This window comes from Macaca thibetana, chromosome 3 (assembly GCF_024542745.1).
Source record: "Macaca thibetana thibetana isolate TM-01 chromosome 3, ASM2454274v1, whole genome shotgun sequence".
NCBI classification, from domain to species: domain Eukaryota; kingdom Metazoa; phylum Chordata; class Mammalia; order Primates; family Cercopithecidae; genus Macaca; species Macaca thibetana.
In genome coordinates this window covers 7,344,256-7,366,531 of record NC_065580.1, presented here as the reverse complement: position 1 = coordinate 7,366,531, position 22,276 = coordinate 7,344,256, and the positions used below count along the sequence as shown (strand labels likewise).

Below are 22,276 nucleotides of genomic sequence, written 5' to 3'. Positions count from 1 at the left end.
TCCTTATGCCAATGACACATTGTTTTGATTATTATCACTTTGTAGTAAGCCTTGAAATCAGAAAGCCCTTCAACCTTATTTTTTTCAAAATTATTTTGGCTAATCTAGGTCCCTTGCCTTTTCGTGTGACTTTTAGGATCAATTTCTTTAAAAAGAGCCAGCTGGGATTGCAGTAGGGATTGCACTGAATCTGTAGATTAGTATGGGGATTATTGCCATATTAAGTCTTGATCGAAACATGGGACTTTTTTATACCTTTCTAATGATTTTACATCGGCTACAAGAAAAAGTCTAAACTCTGCTACTTGAAGTTTGGGGTTCCTTCTACATTAGGCCCCTAGTGTACTTCAATAATATACCTTCTTTACTTTATGCCAATTATTCCCATGTCCTCTAAGCAAAATAGGTCCCCACTAAAGCTTGAACTCAAAGGCTGAGGTGGGCAGATCACCTGAGGTCAGGAGTTCAAGACCAGCCTGGCCAACATGGTGAAACCCTGTCTCTACCAAAAATACAAAAATTAGCTGGGCATGGTGGCAGGCACCTGTAATCCCAGCTACTTGGGAGGCTGAGGCAGGAGAATTGCTTGAATCCGGGAGGCAGAGGTTGCAGTGAGCCAAGATTACGCCACTGCACTCCAGCCTCGGCAATAGAACAAGACTCCATCTCAAAAAAAAAAAAAAGCTTGAACTCAAGAGCAAAAGTCGTAATGCATGTCTGCATCCCATGCACCAAACTCAATGCCTAAGATGATGTCCTCTCAGTAAAAATTTGCTAATTTTAAGCTGATCAGTCAATACCAAGTTAAAATCATTTTTTAAAATGGAAGTCCAGTTCAGTTCCACCTGCTCCTTTAGAATTCTCCCCGAAACCACTCTCTAACCCACAATTACTGGCTTCCTGTGAACATCTATAGCACATGATGTCACATATTTTTGCACATAATAATGTATTTCTTGTTTCCTCCCAATGAAACTGAAAGCGCTGTAAGAGTCAAACACACAGTAAATGCTCAAGAAATATTCATTGCATTGAACTTTGATTCGGATTGCCATATTTTTCAGCTATGTGGACTAACATTGCCCTGTTCTTGCCTCCCCAGGGGATGTTCTGGTGTTCCTGGACAGCCACTGCGAGGTGAACAGAGTATGGCTGGAGCCCCTGCTGCATGCCATTGCCAAGGACCCCAAAATGGTGGTGTGCCCTCTGATAGATGTCATTGATGATAGAACTCTGGAGTATAAGCCCTCTCCTGTTGTAAGGGGAGCTTTTGACTGGAACCTACAATTTAAATGGGATAATGTTTTCTCTTATGAGATGGATGGACCAGAAGGACCTACTAAACCAATCCGGTGAGATTTCTTCTGGTTTTGGAAAAATATAGCATATGTGTACTGAGACCTAGGGGGAAAATACCTCCAGAGATTATTCTTTCAAGTTCTTGGGCTTAATGAAAATGTTCTGTTACTTGTTTCTAGAAGTCTTTAATACAGTAATGCAATTATTGTCAGTAGAATCACGTAGTACTCAATATGTAATGTGATATGACATTTATCTTCACATGATCTTTAACTCTTTGATTTGCTGGTACTGAACACAATCCTATATGGATTCAATCATGACTCTGAGGAGCAATATTTAATTTTGACTAAAAGCTCAAGTCAAAGAGACCTAGTTTGCAGGAGGGACTCCATCATTTGTTAGCGGTTTAGGGCTGCCATGTACAGTTCTACCAGCTGTGCACTGCACATATCCAGGAGATACTGTTCACATAAAGACCATAAGGTCAATAGCATGTCTGGAATTGTACATAAAGACAGCCCTCAGTTGGCACAGTTACCTCTCTCAGCTTCAATGTCCTCATCTGTAAAACAGTGACAGTAATAATTAACACATGTCTCTTAGGATTGTCGGGGGGATTAAATGAGCCAATACATGTAAAACACATAGCCGAAGACTTGACACAGAGGAAGTGAACTGATCAATATCAACATTAGATAGGGTATTGTCACAGACTTCAGAACAAGGGTGTACTTTATTTTAATAAAATGTAATAGGTAGAAATCTCAATAAAAATAAAACACAGCATTAATCTTTTAAGTTATCTCAAAATGATTTTAAATAAAGTTACTTTGAGTAAAAAAATAGCTATGGTGTTCCAATTACACAAATTTGGTTTATAATTTTTGTAATATTTCCATCTCACATATAAAACATGTTTAGGCTCTAATGTAAAAATAACTGATATTCAACATGGAAACTGTATTTCTAATATTTATTTGCTAAATGGTAAAATGTTTAGAATCCTAATACACGGCTCATGTGTATATACATCGGTTCATCCTTTTTGAAAACAATTTGGCAATGCAAATTAAGAATCTTATAAATATCCTTATTCTTTGATGCAGTAATCCACTTGATTTTATTTGAAAAGAGTCAGAAATAAGCAAGGAGATGTATATAGTGTGTCAATATTTATATTAATAAAAAGCTGAAAACAACATAAATATTCAATACTATTGAGATGGGTAAAAAAGTATCTTCATTTTTATGGACTATCACATAACCATTAAAAGTAAAGTTTTCAAGGGCTAATTAACTAGGAAGAAAACTTCTCACATGTTAAATTTAAAAATCAAACCATAAAAAATGTTCTGTTAGTATGATACTTTTGTGTGATTATATATGTACATATTATATGTAATATATGTTATACATATTACATATAATCATATGTTACACTAAAATATATAATAATATGTATAAGAAAAAAGAAGTTATTTTTTAAAGGTTAAAAGAAAAAATAAATTTTATTTTATTATTTTATTGTTTTATTATTTGTATAAATATAAGGCGTACAAGGGCAATTTTGTTACATGGTTATATTCCCTAGTGGTGAAGTCTGGACTTTTCAAGTATCCACCACTCAAACATTGTACACCATACCCATTAAGTCACTTCTTGTCATCCACTGCCCTCTTGTCCCCACGCTTCTGTCTCCAGTGCCTGTCAGTCCACACTCTATGTCGATGTATACACATTATTTAACTCCCACTTATAAATGAGAGCATGTGTATTTCTCCTGTTTCTGAATTGTTTCACTTAAGATAATGGCCTCCAGTTCCATCCATGTTGCAGCCAAAGACATAATTTCATTCTTTTTTATGGTTGAATAGTATTCCATTGTGTACATATACCATATTTTCTTTATCCAATCATCCACTGAGGGACACTCAGGTTGATCCCATGACTTTACAATTGTGAATAATGCGTGATAAACATACAATGGCAGGTATCTTTTTGATATAAATGATTTCTTTCCTTTTGGGAAGATACCCAATAGTGGGAATGCTGGATCGAATGGTAGTGCTACTTTTAATTCTTTGAGAAATCTCTGTACTGTTTTCCATAGATGTGCTAATTTACATTCCTACCAACAGTGTGCAAGCGTTCCCTTTTCTGCTTATCCTCGCCAGCATCTGTTACATATTAATCATAGTATTAATTAGCATTCGTATCTGAAGATACATTTTTCCCATAGTTCTAATGATGACCAAATAAGCTAGGTGCAATGAGTTTTGGAAAACTTACAAAAAAAAAAAAAAGAAAAAAATCATGCCTAGGGCTCATGCCAATGATAACTCAAGACCTCCCCAACTCCCTGACATGCAGGCATCACCATGACCAAGGATCATGTCCTTTCCCCTGGGCCCCCTGCCCTTTTTTAAGGGCAGAGCAAAGCCCTTTCACTTTCTCCCTGCTGTCTCAGACTACAGCCTTTACTAACCACTACCCGACCTTTCTCCTGCTGAGACAGACACACACATACATGCACATGCGTGCCGGCACACACACACACACACACAGTGACTTCAAGATTTTTAGAGTGAACACTTTCTCCCCTGAAAGGAAGATATAACTTGAATCCTTTGAGCCACACATCTTTTCACCCTATTTTCAATGGTACAAAACGGCATAACTTTAAAAAAAAAACTGTTTTGTGAAATTACTTAATTTGTAAATTTAATGAGTATTTATTGATGACCTATCATGTGGCAGGCATTGTATTGATAGGAAACACGATCCCAGTCCTCAAATGTGTATAGTCTAGAGGGGAGGTCAGGCAGGTAAAAACAGACGATCAGGACAGTGCTATGGCAGGGGAGTGAGCATTTCCTTCCAGGCTTTCTGGGCTGCCTGGAATCACAGTCTCCTTCTAGTGTACCAGTGCCAGATAGAACGCATGTTACCCAGCACACCAGACAGGATATACAGCACCTACTGCACCAGACGTGACGCACATTGCCCAGTGCACCCGGTAGGAACATTCCTGTCAGAATACAGTTATCCTGTTATCTCTGCCAATTGCAACATCAAAACCACCTTATTTTGACCCTACTTCCTGTCAGTTACATCCTCTTTTCTCTCTTTCGTATTAAAGCCTTAGAAAGATTTGTCCATCACTATCTCCAATTCCCTTAAACTCACTTCCATCAGGCTTCGCCCCCTGCCATTCACAGTTAAGACTTGTTCATGACCTTCTCTGGTTCAGCCCAGTGCTCAGTTCCAGTCCTTATCTCGCTGATCCAGCCACCATGTAGGATGCTGCTGGCCACGCCCTTCTCTTGGACACCCATGTCTCCCTAGGCCTCCAGGGAACCAGAGTTTCCTGGTCCTTCTCCTCCATCCCTGGTTGCTCCTTCCTATCTCCTTTGCCAGTTCCTCTCCTCCTCTCAACTGTCAATGTTGAAGCACCCAGGGCTCAGGGCTGGTCCACTATGCTTCTCCACTCACTCACACAGTGATTCTCATCCACCTCATCCATGACTCCCTGAGGATGTCTCCAGCCCTGACCTCTCTCAGAACTCCACACTCATGTATCCAACTGCATCCAACTACCTACTTCATAGCCCCACTTGAATGCCAAATAGACATCTCAAACACACCCCGAAGAGAATCTTCCTGCCAAAAACCTGCTCCACCCATAGTGTTTCTCATCTCAGTGCACGGCAATTCCGTCCATCTGGTGTGCAGGCCAAAAACACTGGAGTCAGCCTTGACTCTTCTCTTCCTCCAACACCCACACCCCACCCATAAGCAAATCTGTTAGCTCTGTCTCCAAAATATACCAGGAATTCAACCGCATCTTACCATCTCCATTGCTGCATTCTTATCCAGGATCCCATTATTTTTCTCTGGGACCACTGTTGCCCCTCTAATTGGTCTCCCTACCCTTTCCCCTACACATGGGTCTTGCTTTGTGTGTTGAGTGACTCATATCCCTAAAACATAGGTGCTCAGTATATGCTTTTTTAGACAGATTCTCACTCTCTCGCCCAGGCTGGAGTGCAGTGGCATGATCTCAGCTCACTGCAGCCTCTGCCTCCCAGGTTCAGGTGATTCTCATGCCTCAGCATCCCAGGTAGCTGGGATTTACAGGTGAAGGCAACCACATCTGGCTAATTTTTGTATTTTTAGTAGAGATGGAGTTTCCCCATGTTGGGCAGGCTGGTCTTGAACTCCTGACCTAAAGCAATCCTCCTACGTCGACCTCCCAAGTGTTGGGATTACACGTGTGAGCCACCGCACCCAGCTGTGACTATTTTCAAATGACTTAGTTTGGTATTATTTGGCCCTACTATTGGTGGACAAAACAAGATGCTTTTTAATATTATGGTTTGTCCAGAAGTAAATATTACAATTCACCTAATATCTTTAGAAAGGGAGAGCTCTGAACCCTGCTACCCAGTTCAATTGTCATCCTCATGGGAAACTCATATTCCAAATGTCATTTTCCTTCTCATTATGAAAACATTTAGAATATATCGCATACATATTTTGGTGAGAGCTAAGTAAAAGTTACTGCCTACTTTTGTTAGTTGTGGTTTTTGGTAATTTTATATACTTAAATGTATAATAAGATAATTTTAGTATTGTTTTCTCTCTCTCTTTTTTTTTTTTTTTTTTGAGACAGAGTCTCGCTCTGTCATCCCAGGCTGGAGTGCAGTGGCACGATCTCAGCTCAGTGCAACCTCCACCTCCCAGGTACAAGCATTTCTCCTGCCTCAGCCTCCCAAGTAGCTGGGACTACAGGCGCGTGCCACCTCACCTGGCTAATTCTTTGTATTTTTAGTAGAGATGGGGTTTCACCATGTTAGCCAGGATGGTCTCGATCTCCTGAACTCGTAATCCACCCGCCTCGGCCTCCCAAAGTGCTGGGATTACAGGCATGAGCCTCCACACCTGGCCTGTTTTCTCATTTTAAACTATAAGTTATTACTAATTCAATATAATTTTGAGGAGAATACAGAATGACTTTCTCTGTGAAATTAATTTCATATTTATGTCCCCTTTCTAGGTCACCTGCAATGTCTGGAGGAATTTTTGCTATACGTCGGCATTATTTTAATGAAATTGGACAGTATGACAAGGATATGGATTTTTGGGGAGGAGAAAATTTGGAACTTTCACTAAGGGTAATTCAGATTTTATTTTTAAAATAACTATAGAGAGTGAAACCTAACTTTGTCACATACAATGCTGTGGTAATTATGCTAAATTTTCCTACATGAACATCCCATACCATTCCAGTGGCACATGCAATAAACAATTTATGGGGCTTCTTGTAAAAATGGAAAACATTTAATATTAGATTATTGGCCTGGTGTGGTGGCTCATACCTGTAATCCCAGCACTTTGGGACGCTGAGGCAGATGGATTATTTGAAGCCAGAAGTTCAAGACCAGCCTCGGAAACATAGCAAGACCCCCATCTCTCCTTTTTTTTTTTTTTTTTTAAAGGAGATGGGGTCTCGCTATGTTGCCCAGGTTGGTCTTGAACTCCTGGGCTCAAGTAATCCTCCCATCCTGGCCTCCCAAAGCACTGGGATTATAGGTGTGAGCTACTGTGCCTAGCCTCTACTTCTTAAAATAAATATATTTAATTTAAAAATATTAGGTTCTTATACCATATGTTTTGTTATTTCTGATGTATGGTATATCAAATTAATATAATATTTTAAATCTATTATTTTTACTGTCTCAGTAGTTGTTTTTTCCAATTTTTTCTGTTTTGGATTTTCTCTCTCTTTTCCTTCCTTCTTTTGGCCAGTTATTTGTTCACTTTTAAGGTTCCCAAGCAGACTTCTTTCATAATGCTTCAGATACTTGATTATGCATATAAAAATATCTAGAACAATATCGTTTCCTCCAAGCCTCTATTTGATGGTCCCTCTTAAGCTTGTTGGTTTTTTTTTTTTTTTGCTTTGTTTTTTTCATTCTCAAGTTCCCTTTGGACCAGGGCATTATTTCATAACGCCCATGCCTTTGGCACATTTTATTCTGTTTGGTTGATTATTCCTTGTTTTATTATATTGCACTCTAAGAAAATGGCTCAAGGAGTTTCCCTCCTTTCATGATCTAATAACGTGATCAGTTTTGTGTATTATACAGGCAGAGGTGGAGAGTCAGTATATTCCTTCTTCTGGCCCTACATTCCCTATACATAGCAAATGACAACTATTATTTGAACATCAATTATTCCTACTCCAATATTTCAATGGCACCTTTCCTGATGGCCCGTCGTATCTTTTAAGTATACTTGGGTGTCTTTTTATAAAGAAATATGTAAATTAATAAGTAGCTGAAATAGTCTCTTGACACCGGCAGCTGTCACTAACCACGACAAGTAACCTTGTCTTTCCTGAGGAGGAACGATCTCCGCACCTGCATACACCTCTTCATTTCTCGTTTACTCCTCATTCCAGTAAATCGACATCCTAGAAGGCCCTCAGCTTTCTGTGACATCGTTCCAGGAACTGCCACCAGTTTCACGTTGATGTCCTTAATGGATGGCTTTTGATCTTCCATCTGTCTGAGGTCATTGCAGCATCTGACACTATAAACCGTCTTTTCCAGAAGTTTTCTTGGATGTTAGAACAGTATTCCTGGATTGCTTTCCACGCTCAGTTGTTCTCAGTTTCCTTTGCAGGAATTTCTGCTGCTGCTCATCAGTTAGACACAGGTGTCCCCAAAGTTTCCATCCTTGTCAGACTTTGCTTCTTACACCATGTGCTCTTCAGGGCTCAGGGCCAGCATCCAGGTCCTCTGCACCTGTGAAGCCATGCTGGTTGTTAACATAACGCAGTCTTTCTGCATCTGGTGTGAAAAACCCTCTACTCAGAGCCAGCCAAATACCTTCCACTTGTAGCCCAACCATAGGTCCAGGCTCTCTGGACCTTCCCATGTTCCAGTAACTAAGGGAATAGCACTTGGCAGGGCACATCTACTCTGATTGCCGAGGGTCTGTGCTACACCCTTGTTAATATTTTTAGTAGGATACTTGCATCAATCCCCATGGCTGTAACTAATACCTGCATCATGATAATATCCAACTCTATAGTTTCGGTTTAGGACTATCTCTTGAGAGTAATATTTAAGCTCAATCTAGCCCTCATTTAAGGAGCACCTCGTTTGAGTCAAACTGTGCTGTATGCTGATCATTGAGAAGAAGACACAGTCTTCATTAATTCATCCATGCAACAATATGTATTGAGTACTGATATGTATGAAGCACTGTGCTGGGTGCTAAAATACAGCGGCACACAATACAAAAGTGGCTTTTTTTTTTTTTTGAGTCTTGCTCTGTTGCCAGGCTGGAGTGCAGTAGTGTGATCTTGGCTCACTGCAATCTCCGCTGCCCAGGTTCAAGCGATTCCCTTGCCTCAGCCTCCCGAGTAGTTGGTACTACAGAAGCACACCACCACGCCTGGCTACTTGTTTGTCTTTTAGTAGAGATGGGGTTTCACTATGTTGGCCAGGATGGTCTTGATCTTCTGACCTCGTGGTCTGCCCACCTCAGCCTCCCAAAGTGCTGGGATTACAGGCGGGAGCCACCGGGTCCGGCCAAAAATGGCTTCTAATGTCATGAACCTTCTATCTATTGAGTAGGGTGAAATTATCAGATATTTAATTTTGTTTTTGGCCCAGGTGCAGTGGCTCACGCCTATAATCCCAACAATCTGGAAGGCCGAGGTAGACGGATCACCTGAGGTCAGGAGTCCGAGACCAGCCTGGCTAACATGGTGAAACCCTGTCTCTTCTAAAAATACAAAAACTAGCTGGGCATGATGGTGCATGTCTGTAATCCCAGCTACTCAGGAGGCTGAGGCACGAGAATCGCTTGAACCTGGGAGGTGGAGGTTGCAGTGAGCCAAGATCATGCCACTGCATTCCAACCTGGGAGATAGAGCGAGACTCCGACTCAAAAAGCAAAAAAATTATTTTTGATAAGTGCAATAGAGAAATACAGAGTATTATGGGACCCTCTAAAAGGAGAACCTAGCCTTCTCTTGGGGGATGTATGTGTCTTAGATGACTTCCCTAAAGAACTCACATTTAAGATACATGTAAAGGATAAAATGTATTTTAACAAGTTCTTATATCTGACATGCACTGCTCTAAAATCTTATAGATATTAACCCATTTAATCCTCCTAACAAACCTGTAAGGTAAGTACCACCATTATCTCCGACTTGTAGTGAAGAAACTGAACCACAGAGAGGTTGAGTAACTTGCCCAAATTCACGGAACTTGTAAGCACTCTGCTCCTAACCTGTCGTTTCCTGCCTCATGCTGTCTGCTCAGCTTCAGGTCTTGAGACCCCACCAGCTCAGTTCTACCCTCTTTCTAAGTCACTTCCATCTGAGGCTGGCAATGGATTGGAAGCCTCCAATGCTCTGAATTTTTTTTTAGTTGCCCTGAACTCGGTGCTACTCTTGCTCGTGGAAAGTGATGGTTCGTGGATGCCCACAAAGCTACAGGTTCACTTCTAGTCTCTGAATGGTTCTCCTAACTGAGCTTCAACATGGCATTTCAATTTTCCTGGCAAAGCAGAGGCTGGCCTCAAACAGTCCCAACAATCTGCAGTCTTGGTTCACCCGATCTCCCCCACACCTGCAGTCTATCCTGCCATCCCCAGATGCTGGCAAGCTGTGCTGCTCCAGGAACTGGGGCCTCGCCCTGCACTTGAAAGATTATCCCTAGAGAAACCCTTTTCTCTGCCTCTCCCCCATGCTGAACCTCTTAGATATCAGTGCCAGTTTAGATTCCACCCAAGGTTGCTAACTCTCCTTGATGCTGTGGTGTGAAAACAAACCATGTGTTCTGTAGTAGAGAAATAGTCAAGCAAATTCGCAAACACCTGCATGAGGGAGAATTAGGAAAGGCACTCAACACTCTTCTCCCTCTCTGCCTGGAACACTCCAGTACCTCAGTGGGTTACCCTTGGCCCATCTGCTCAGAATTTCTATTCCCAAGAGTTTTAGGAATCAGACAGTTACTGTCACAGCAGTAGTCAGCTATTGCCACCATGATGTTAGGTAATAAACTACCTCAAAACTGAGTGGTTGGGAGCAATAAGCGTTTACTTTTTCTTTCATCTGTCCATGGTTGGCCAAAGTGGCTCTGCCTCAGAACAGAGGTTGTTGGGCTGGCTCTAGTCTCTGAATGGGATCCAGATCTGATTATCATTCTAGGAGTAGCAGCGACTCACAGCATATTCTTCTCACGCTGAATGGCAGGAATTCAAAAGTCAAGCCAAACCACACAGCACATTTACACCTCTGCACGCGTGACGTGTGCTCACAATCCATTGGCCAAATGTGTCAAACAGAGAAGCCCAAATTCAGTCGGTCAGGGAAACGCACTGTGCCCCAAGGTGAGGGACGAGGAATGAGCTGTTTATTGAACAAGGTTTCAATCTATCACACCAAGTTTCTGGAATGACCAACTAAGTGGGCAGAGGTCTTATTTACTTGAGTAAATAAAACTGGTGTTAGCCAGTCAGGATGGCGATTATTAAAAAGTCAAAAAAATAACAGATGCTGGCGAGGCTGTGAAGAGAAGGGAATGTTTATATCCTGCTGTGGGAGTGTAAATTAGTTCAAACATTGTGGAAAACAGTTGGGAGATTTCTCAAAGAATTTAAAACAGAACTAGCATTTGACCCAGCAATCCCATTACTGGGTATATACCCAAAGGAATATACATTGTTCTACCATAAAGACACATGCATACATATGGTCACTGCAGCACTTTCCATAATAATGAAGACATGGAATCAACTTAGATGCCCATCAACAGTGGACTGGGGCCAGGCACGGTGACTCATGCCTCTAATTCCAGCACTTTGGGAGGCCAAGGTGGGCAGATCACTTGAGGTCAGGAGTTCAAGACCAGCCTGACCAACATGGTGAAACCCCGTCTCCACCAAAAATACAAAAATTAGCCAGGTGTGGCAGTGTGTGCCTGTAATCCGAGCTACTCAGGAGGCTTAGGCACAAGAATTGCTTGAACCTGGATGGTGGGGCATCCAGGCTGGATGACAGAGCAAGACTCAGTCTCAAAAAAACAAAAACAAAAACAAAAGTCAGTGGATTGGATAAAGAAAATGTGTTACGGATATACCATGGAATGTTACACAGCCATTGAAAAATAATAAAATCATGTCCTTTGCAGCAAAATGGATGGAGCTGGAGGTCATTATCCTAAGCAAATTAACACAGGAACAGAAAACCAAATACTGCATGTTCTCATTTATAAGTGACAGCTAAACATTATACACGGACACAAAGCAGGGAACGACAGATACTGGGGCCTTCCTGAGGGTGGATTGTGGGATGAGGGTGAGGATAAAAAATTACCTAGTGAGTATAATGCTCATTACCAGGGTGATGAAATAATCTGTGCTCTAAACCCGCAGACATGCATTTTACCCACGTAACACACATACACATGTACCCTTGAACTGAAAATGTAAGTTGGAAAGAAAAAAAAAACAAAACTGGTGTTAGGAGGAAAATGCTCCTTCATGGATCAGCTAGCTTTTGCTGTATAACAAACCATTCCAAAACACAGTGCCTTAAAACAACAAGCAATAGTTATTTCTCATAATCCATTGTATCGCTAAAGTGGTTCTTCTAGGCTTAGCCAGAATGGCTGAGTTGTGCTGGTGTGAGAACTACTCATGGAGTGGTTAGAGTAATTAAAAGAGTTATGGCAAGTGTACTGTAAGATGAGAAATCAGGTGCAAAAGATTTATATCATAAGCATGTTCTTTGGGGTATTATTTTTAATAATAAAAATCAGAAGCTACCAAAATGTCCAAACAACTTAAGACTTCGAAAATAATTTCATACACCATCAAATGAAAAAAAAGCAAGTTATCTTAATGTTGTTGTGTCTACATGAGTTTACCTATGTATCTGGGTTAATATTGACTTACTCAGAATGTTAGGACAAGAAGTGAATTATGTTTTCTTCTGTGTGCTTTCCTGTATTTGCCAAGTTTTCAATGGCTATATTTTACTTTTGTGTAGTAAAATTAATAGTGATTAAAAGTGAGCAACATAAGGAGTTTTAGGTATTAAAAAAGATGAATAATTGAATTCAGTCATGATTAGCATTTCTCTTGTTTCTTGCCTACATCCAGCAATTCCTGTAGGTAATTATGAGAGAGGCAGAACCCCTTTGTCTTCATTGCTGGCTCTCAGTCAGGCTTTCTAAATTTGAACCTTGCACTCTGCTGTGAAACTTCTGTGTCATTGGGCAAACTTGTTAACCAATGTGTTAGTTTCCTCATCTGTAAAATGGGAATAATCACAGAATCTGAATTATAAGGCTGTTGTAATAATTAGCCATTTTTATGGGTGGTGGTGGTGGTTGTTTTTTTTTGTTTGTTTTTGAGATGGAGTCTCGCTGTGTTGCCCAGGCTGGAGTACAGTGGCACGATCTCGGCTCACGACCTCTGCCTCCCAGGTTCAAGTGATTCTCCTGCCTCAGCCTCCCAAGTAGCTGGGATTACAGGCACCTGCCACCACGCCCAGCTAATTTTTGTATTTTTAGTAGAGACAGGGTTTCACCATGTTGGCCAGGCTGGTCTTAAACTTAACTCCCTTCCTCAGGTGATCTGCCTGCCTCAGCCTCCCAAAGGGCTGGGATTACAGGCATGAGCCACCACACCTGGCCGTTATATTTGTTTAAAAGCAGTTGCCTATTACCAGTAATAATGCATTCATATGTTTTTTATTCTTCTTATGCCTAGATCTGGATGTGTGGAGGCCAACTCTTTATAATCCCCTGCTCTCGAGTAGGACATATCAGTAAGAAACAGACTAGAAAAACTTCTGCAATCATCAGTGCCACGATACATAACTACCTAAGACTGGTGCACGTTTGGCTGGATGAATATAAGGTGGGGAACACATCCTTGACTTGGAAAATGCATGTGAGGCTGGAGCAGGACTTGTTCTGAGGAAGCCTGCTGCTGCCTTTCCAGATCCAGCGTTTGTTCTGGAGGTCATTATCCTAAGCAAATGAACACAGGAACAGAAAACCAAATACTGCATGTTCTCATTTATAAGTGAGAGCTAAACATTGTACATGGACACAAAGCATGGAACAACAGATACTGGGGCCTTCTTGAGGGTGGACTGTGGGAGGAGGATGAGGGTAAAAAACTACCTATTGATAGTTATTGATAGTTGTTCTTTTCTCTGTTTTTCTTGAATACAGCACCCCTCTAACCCCTCATCAATCCATCCCCAACCCTATTCTCAGTTCATCCTAAGCTGCTACTCTTACACCTCATTATTTTTGTTTTAATTTCTGGGAAAACTCAAGTCTCTCAGAAGTAAATCAACCAACATGAGCAGTCATTTTATGGAGGTGCTGATCTATTCCCTCCGTTCCCACCTCCAGGGAATTGTCCCACACCTGAAGCAAACAGCTTCTCCTTGCCCTGTCCCCATGTGCAACTCTTTTTTTTTTTTTTTTTTTTTTGAGATGGGGTCTTGCTCTGTTGCCCAGGCTGGAGTGCAGTGGTGCCATCTCACCTCACTGCAACCTCCGCCTCCCGGGTTCAAGTGATCCTCCTTCCTCAGCCTCCTGAGTGGCTGGGACTACAGGCACGTACCACCATGCCTGGCTAATTTTTATATTTTTAGTAGAGATGGGATTTCACTATGTTGGCCAGGCTGGTCTCAGTCTCTTGACTTCATGACCCGCTCACCTTGGCCTCGCAGAGTGCTGGGATTTACAAGCCTGAACCACCGCACCTGGCCCATGTACAACTCTTGAGATTCTTTTTCTTCCCCGCTGATTTCCCAAGCGATGTGGATGCTGCTGGTCATGGGACTGTGTGAGAACTTCCACTACCACTTTTCGACCAGCAGCCAAAGATTTCCATATCAAAGCTATACCCTATTATCTGTGCATTTCCCCAGGAATTAAGTACCTTGCCAGGACTTACAAGGGTGCATGTCCATCCAGAAGCTATGTGTAAATAAATACAAAATCCCCAGCAAAATCTCATTTCAGACAAAGAAATGGAAATATGTAAGAATCTCTCTGACAGTGTATGTCCTGGTCTTCATCTTATGTTTCTCTAATTGAAAAAACACACTTTAATTATGAAGGTAATAATGCTCCATTTCTTTTGTAATTAGAGAAATGTGAATTAAAACTTCAAAGAGCTATTTCAACATCGCCGCTTAGATTGGCAGAATTTTAAAAGTCTGACAGGCCTGGCTGGACACAGTGGCTCATGTCTGTAATCCCAGCACTTGGGAGGCCAAGGCAGGCAGATCACCTGAGGTCGGGAGTTCAAGACCAGCCTGGCCAATATGGAGAAACTCCGTCTCTACTAAAAATACAAAATTAGCCGGGTGTCGTGGCACACTCCCATAGTCCCATCTACTCAGGAGGCTGAGGCAGGAGAATCTCTTGAACCTGGGAGGAGGAAGTTGCAGTGAGCCAAGATCATACCATTGCACTCCAGCCTAGGCAACAAGAGCAAAACTCTGTCTCAAAAAAAACAAAAAAACAAAAAAACAAAAAAAAAACCTTATAGGCCCAAGTGTCGGTGAGCAATAGGATCTCTCAGCTTTTGCTTTATGGGAGTGTTGACTTTTACAAAATTGCATCTGAAAACAGCATGGCAGCATCTACTAAAGTAAAAGATCTGAATACCTTGTGATTCAGCAGTTCTGCTCATGCATATGCTACAGAAGTGCTTTTGTGCACCAGGATGCATGAACAAGAAAACTTCTACACAGCATTATTTCTTTTAGCCAAAACTTAATACAATACAAATACTCATCAAGAGTAGAGTGGACTGGCCGGGCACGGTGGCTCAAGCCTGTAATCCCAGCACTTTGGGAGGCCGAGACGGGCGGATCATGAGGTCAGGAGATCGAGACCATCCTGGCTAACCCGGTGAAACTCCGTCTCTACTAAAAACTACAAAAAACTAGCCGGGCGAGGTGGCGGGCGCCTGTAGTCCCAGCTACTCGGGAGGCTGAGGCAGGACAATGGCGTGAACCCGGGAGGCGGAGCTTGCAGTGAGCTGAGATCCGGCCACTGCACTCCAGCCTGGGCGACAGAGCGAGACTCCGTCTCAAAAAAAAAAAAAAAAGAGTAGAGTGGACAAATGTGATATATTTAGTTGCTATAATCCTACACAGCAATGAAAATTAACTGGGCAGGGTGCGGTGGTTCACGCTTGTAATCTCAGCACTTTGGGAGGCCGAGGCGGGTGGATCACCTGAGGCCAGGAGTTCGAGACCAGCCTGGCCAACAAGGTGAAACCCCATCTCTACTAAAAAGACAAAAAAAAATTTATCCGGGCATGGTGGTGAGCATCTGTAATTGCAGCTATTCGGGAGGCTGAAGCTGGAGAATTGCTTGAACCCAGGAGGTAGAGGTTGCAGTGAGCTGAGATCACAACACTGCACTCCAGCCTGGGTGACAAGGGTAAAGCTCCATCTCAAAGGAAAAAAAAAAGAAAGAAAATTAACCAACTATAGTGTATAGTCATGTCTCACTTTACGACGGGAATATATTATGAGAAATCATCATGAGGTGATTTCATTGTTGTGGGACTGTACCTACACAAACTGGGATGGAGATGGTATAGCCCATTACACACCTTGGCTCTATGGTATGGCCCATTGCTCCCAGGCTACAAACCTGTATGGCATGTGACTCTACTGAACACTGTAGGCAGTTGTAACCCAGTGGTAAGTATTTGTGTATCCAAACATATCTAAACAAACGGCACAGTAAAAATATGGTATTGTAATCTTATGGGACTACCATTATGAACGCAGTCAGGTGTTGACTGAAACATCATCACATAGTGCGTGACTGTACCACAAGAGCATAGGTAAATTTCAGAGATGTGATGGTGAATGAAAGCAGCCAAACACAACAGAACTTATACTGTATTATTTCCTTCCTGTAAAGTTCAAATGGGTAAAATTAAACCATATTAATTTGTGCATGAATAATCAGATATCAAAGCTAGAATGAAAAGAAATGAATTTGTAATCAAGATAGCATTTAAAACAAAGGAAAAGGGTTATGATCAGGAAAGAAAAGGCAGGGGGATTTCAAGTTGTCCTTCAAAATTAGAACATATAAACACATCTTATTCTTTTAAATAGTTCCTTTAACTGGATCTACCAAAATCGATCCCATTAATAAATAGTACCAGTTGATAAGCATTCTGATTTCCCCGGCTTTTTGCTATTTTCTTCACAATCCTCAAACGAGAATTCTTTTGTTTTTTCTTTCTTTTGAAACAGAGTCTTGCTCTGTCACCCAGGCTGGAGTGCAGTGGCACAATCTCGGCTCACTGCAACTTCCGCCTCCCAGGTTCAGTGATTCTCCTGCTCAGCCTCCCGAATAGCTGGGACTACAGGCGCGTGCCACCATGCCCAGCTAATTTTTTATATTTTTAATAGAGATGGGGTTTCACCATATTGACCAGGCTGGTCTTGAACTCCTGACCTCATGATCTGCCTGCCTTGGTCTTCCAAAGTGCTGGGATTGCAGGCATAAGCCATTACGCCTGGCCTTGAAATGAGAATTATTGACATACTTTTTTGTGTATATTTTTGCAAATACATCTTTGGAATAAATTAAAGACATGAACTTGCTGGGGCAAGAGTTAGTGTATTTTAAATCCTGATGGGATAACATCCAAATGATCTTCACTGTGTGTCTCGTCATCTGTGCTGCCATCAAATGTATATGAAAGTGGCTGTCTCCTCATATTGGTTATAATCGAACTGTTTGTTTTAATCAGGTAGGTTAAAAACATCTCATTGTTTAAAATTGTATTTCATTACAACAAATCTTGAGCTTATTTTCATGTTTGTTGATTTTTTTTTTTCTGTGAACGCTGGTCATGGATCTAGATGGTTGAATTGAATATAGCTATTTCTGCATGGTTTACTGAATTTCACAAAGCATATAGTGCCAAAAAGTTAACTTAAAGGCATATGATGTTAAGTATAAAAACCAATGGATTGCATAATACAGCACAATGGGAAATTTAGTGACTGATTGGGACAAGAGAGGGCTTTGGACAGGAAGATGTGCCTAAGGTCATCCATGCTGTCTTGTCTCCAAAATGATGGCACCCTCCCCCATCTGCAGGCTCGTCCCCTGCACCAATCCACCCTGGGGACCTAGGGGTGGCAGAATGTGATGGTAAAGACCTACGGTGGTCATGGATCCCCAGGGAGAATCCAACATGGCATGCCCATAATACATTAATTTGGATGAGCAAACTCCTTCTGTCATTCAACACTGTCACTATTCCCAGGTCTGCCAGGCCTGGGAAAACACAGATGAAAAGATAAGCGTTCTGTTCGCAAAGGGCTTCAGTCTACTTAGAATACCTTTTTTCAACAGGGGGCCAGCAGAGTCCATTAGACATTCATTCTTGGGGCTTCCTCAAGTCAGAGCACACAAAAAACTAACCAAGTGTGGTGATAATAATGACCATCTCAGACATGACGGTTAGTATGTGCCAGCCATGCTCGCCCAGGGGCTTTGCATGTCCCTATTAGACTGTTCAACCCTCACAACCACTTTGCAAGGGGAGGACTTGCCTAAGGTCACGCAGATCCTGAATGTCAGAGCCAGACTTTGAACCCAGGTTGTACTCCTGCAGGATCTATTCTCCCTTTACTACATCATCCCGCATTTCTGGAAAGACAAACATACGGTCAGGACCAGGGAGTAAGGGGGTTTGTCCTTGGGTATTGTTGAAAAAACAGGAGAAAGGGGATACCACAATAGGTGGCTGTGATTCTTTGGCTGAGAAGCAGGACCCAGTCTTCCTGGATCCCGCTATGCCACTTAGGGTGTCGTGGCACGTGCTGTGAACATGTGCATGGTGGGTAAATCCGAGGTCCCATAGTATGTCTCTGCCTTCATTCCTTGGACAGAAAAAAATTGGGATCTTGAGGGCTTTTTTAGTTCACATGATGAAAATACATGTGTCTATGTTAGATATAATCATTTGATCACCGAAGATTTGTTTGGCTGAACATAATGGCTGACTCTGTATTTTCATGTAGGAGCAGTTTTTTCTTCGAAAGCCTGGTCTGAAATATGTTACCTATGGAAACATTCACGAGCGTGTTCAGTTAAGGAAACGACTGGGTTGCAAGTCATTTCAGTGGTATTTGGATAATGTCTTCCCAGAGTTGGAGGCATCTGTGAACAGATCATGAAAGGAAAACAAATCACTTTGATTAATAAAGAGTTAAAAGTCTCCTAATCATTCAACATAGTGGCACAAGAATGTAAGATTGGAACATCATGGAATTATGTGAAATGCAATTAAAAAAATATGACCAGAATGGTCTATGATGTGGGTGCCTTTATTTCCCCTTTAATGAAAATTCTTAATACTTTGTTACTCATCTGCTACTGAATTTCTGAGGTGACAAGACCTTGAACATTAGAAATGTCCTAAGTGGTCACACAGTTACGACTCTATCATACAGCTGACTGAGTTTAAGTAAAGCGCATTTGTTTACCACACCCACCTGGCCCTGGTGGACTGTAGGGACTGCTTTCCCTTTGCCAACCCGGCTTCTGCCCCAGACAATCTGTTGCGATTGCCTTCTTAGGGAGCCATGTTCTCATGACTTTGGCTGAGCTGCAGCAAGCTCCTTTCTTCCTGCCAGGGTAGATTCTGGTAATGACACCTTGCTCAGCTGCATACCTGAACGTCTGGTGTCCAGTCCACCTGCCTGGGTGTCTGGTCAGCTCTCCAGGCCAGCTTCCCCATGTGTCCCTGCCAGCCCTTCTGTCATCTGAAGATACTCCCTCTTCCAGGAGTCTCACTCTGTCACCAGGCTGGAGCATAGTGGTGTAATCTGGGCTCACTGCAACCTCTGCCTCCCGGGTTCAAGCAATTCTCCTGCCTCAGCCTCCCAAGTAGCTGGGATTACAGGTGCGTGCCACCACACCCAGCTAACTTTTGTATTTTAGTACAGACGGGGTTTCGCTATATTGGCCAGGATGGTCTTGATCTCTTGACCTCGTGATCCGCCTGCCTCGGCCTCCCAAAGTGCTGGGATTACAGGCATGAGCCACTGTGCCCAGCCGATTTTGCCTTTTTCATGTCTGTCCCCTCCTATGGCTCTGGCCTCCAGCTCTCCAGACACTTCTTGACTCTTGGTAAACGGTTTAGCTGGGATCAGGGAAGCAGCAGCTGGGTGCCTTGTCTGTCCTGTGTAAACACATTCCCAGATGTCCAAAGTACTTCTTTGGCATCTTTGGGGTTAGACAGATCACTGTTGGTTTCACGCTGATGATGGTGGCTAAGAGGTGAAAGACACTGAATTCAGAAAGAGACAGCTAATGAGAGAAAAAAACACATTGAAAGGGGCCAAAAAAAAAAAAAAAAAAAAAAAATGGAAGAGAATAGTCTATGCTGGAAAGAAGGTAAGTTAGTTTTTACAGCAGAAAAACAATTTGAATCATCTATTGAGCTCATTCAATCAACAATGAGTGCTTGCTTGAAGCCAGGTATTCTTCTAGTTGCTGGTATACAGCAAGGAATGAAGTTTTTTGTTTTGTGTGTTTGTTTGTTTTTGGAGACGGAGTTTCACTCTTGTCGTCCGGGCCGGAGTGCAGTAGCCTGATCTCGGCTCACTGCAACCTCCACTTCCCAGGTTCAAGTGATTCTCATACCTCAGCCTCCTGAGTAGCTGGGATTACAGACACCCACCACCACGCCCAACTAATTTTTGTATTTTTAGTAGAGATGTGGTTTTGAGAGGTGGCAACATGCTAGCAGCCCTCCCTCTCGGTGCCGCCTGGGCCTCAACGTCCACTCTGGTGGCTCTTGAGGAGCCCTTCAGCCCGCCACGGCACTGTGGGAGCCCCTCTCTGGGCTGGCCGAGGCCCGAGCTGGCTCCCTCTGCTTGCCGGGAGGTGTGGAGGCAGAAGCACAGCTAGGCGTTCGCGGGCCAGTGTGAGTTCCGGGTGGGTGTGGGCTCGGCGGGCCCCGCACTTGGAGCCGCTGACCGACACTGCCGGCCCCAGGCAGTGAGGGGCTTAGCACCCAGGCCAGCAGCTGCAGAGGGTATGCCCGGTCCCCCTGCAGTGCTGGCCCACTGGTGCTGTGCTCGAATTCTCGCTGGGCCTCAGCTGCCTCCCCACGGGGCAGGGCTTGGGACCTACAGTTGCCATGCCTGACCCTCCTCCTGCCACCTCCCCCAACCAGGGCTCCTGCCCGGCTGGATCCTCCCGGATGAGCACCGCCCCCTGCGCGGTGGCGTGGGTCCCATCAACCGGCCAAGGGCTGAGGAGTACGGGTGCAAGGCACGGGACTGGCAGGCAGCTCAGCCTGCCGCCCCAGTGCGGGATCCACTGGGTGAAGCCAGCTGGGCTCCTGAGTCTAGTGGGGACTTGGAGAACCTTCATGTCTAGCTAAGGCATTGTAAATACACCAATCAGCACCCTGTGTCTAGCTCAAGGTTTGTAAATACACCAATCAGTACTCTGTATGTAGCTAACCTAGTGGGGATTTGGATAACTTTTCTGTCTAGCACTCTATGTCTAGCTAGAGGATTGTAAATGCACCAATCAACACTCTGTGTCTAGCTCAGGGATTGTAAACACACCAATCAGCACTGTCAAAATGGACCAATCAGCTCTCCGTAAAATAGACCAATCAGCTCTCTGTAAAATGGACCAATCATCAGGATGTGGGTGGGGTCAGATAAGGGAATAAAAGCAGGCTACCCAAGCTAGTCAACAGCAGCCTGCTCAGTCACCTTACACAGTGTGTAGCGACTTTGTTCTTTTGCTGTCTGCAATAACTCCTGCTGTTGCTCATTGTTTGAGTCCATGCCATCTTTATGAGCTGTAACACTCCTTGCGAAGGTCTGCAGCTTCACTCCTGAGGTTAGCGACACAACGAACCCACTGGGAGGAATGAACAACTCCAGACGCCCCACCTTAAGAGCTCTAACATTCACTGCAAAGGTCTGAAGCTTCATTCCAAAAGCCAGTGAGACCACTAACCCACCACAAGGAAAAAACTGCAGATACATCTGAACACCTGAAGGAATGATACTCTAGACTGCCATCTTTATGAGCTGTAACACTCACCACGAGGGTCCACAGCTTCATTCTTGAAGTCAGCGAGACCAAGAACCCAGCAATTCTGGATACAGTTTCATCATGTTGGCCAGGGTAGTCTTGAACGGCTGACCTTCCAAAGTTTGGCATTACAGGTGTGAGCTACCGTGCCCAACTGCTGCAAATAACATCTTTATACCTGTCTATTTAGGAAAATACTGTATAAAATCTATTGCTAGACAGACATGGGGTGATCTATTACAGCCCCTTGATTCATCCTTTAAAAGGTTGATTGGGCAGCACGAAACAGGTGCCACGCTGTGATTGTATTCTTGGCCCATATATTATACTTTTCCTGTTTGTAGAAAGTCATTTAAAAATTAATCATAATAAACCCATGCGTCTACTAAAATTATGATAAAATGCAAAACAGGCCAGGCGTGGTGGCTCACGTTTGCAATCCCAGCACTTTGGTAGGCTGAGGTGGGCGGATCACGAGGTCAGGAGTTCGAGATCAGCCTGGTGAATGTGGTGAAACCCGGTCTCTACTGAAAATACAAAAACATTAGCCGGGTGCGGTGGCGTGTGCCTGTAATCCTAGCTACTCGAGTCTAAGGCAAGAGAAGTGCTTGAACCCAGGAGGCAGAGGTTGCAGTGAGGTGAGATCACACCACTGCACTCCAGCCTGGGCGACAGAGTGAGACTCCGTCAGGGAAAAAAAAAAAAACAAAACAGAACACGGGCTCAGTGGCACATGCCTGTAATCCCAGCTACTCGGGAGGCTGAGGCACAAGAATCGCTTGAACATGGGAGGCGGAGGTTGCAGT

The 22,276-nt window shown here is 43.2% G+C and overlaps 1 protein-coding gene across 2 annotated transcripts in view; it reads left to right on the top strand.

Annotated features, from left to right (window-relative positions):
• GALNTL5 (polypeptide N-acetylgalactosaminyltransferase like 5) overlaps nt 1–18,709 on the top strand; it is a 65,617-nt gene extending 46,908 nt beyond the window's left edge. For both annotated transcript variants that reach the window (XM_050785894.1, XM_050785893.1), the window contains 4 exons: nt 1,103–1,352; nt 6,359–6,476; nt 13,102–13,251; nt 18,428–18,709. In XM_050785894.1, coding sequence (XP_050641851.1) covers nt 1,103–1,352; nt 6,359–6,476; nt 13,102–13,251; nt 18,428–18,583 — 674 coding nt within the window. In that variant the 3' untranslated portion in view covers nt 18,584–18,709. The remainder of the gene's footprint in view (nt 1–1,102; nt 1,353–6,358; nt 6,477–13,101; nt 13,252–18,427) is intronic.
• Nucleotides 18,710–22,276: the final 3,567 nt, after the last annotated feature.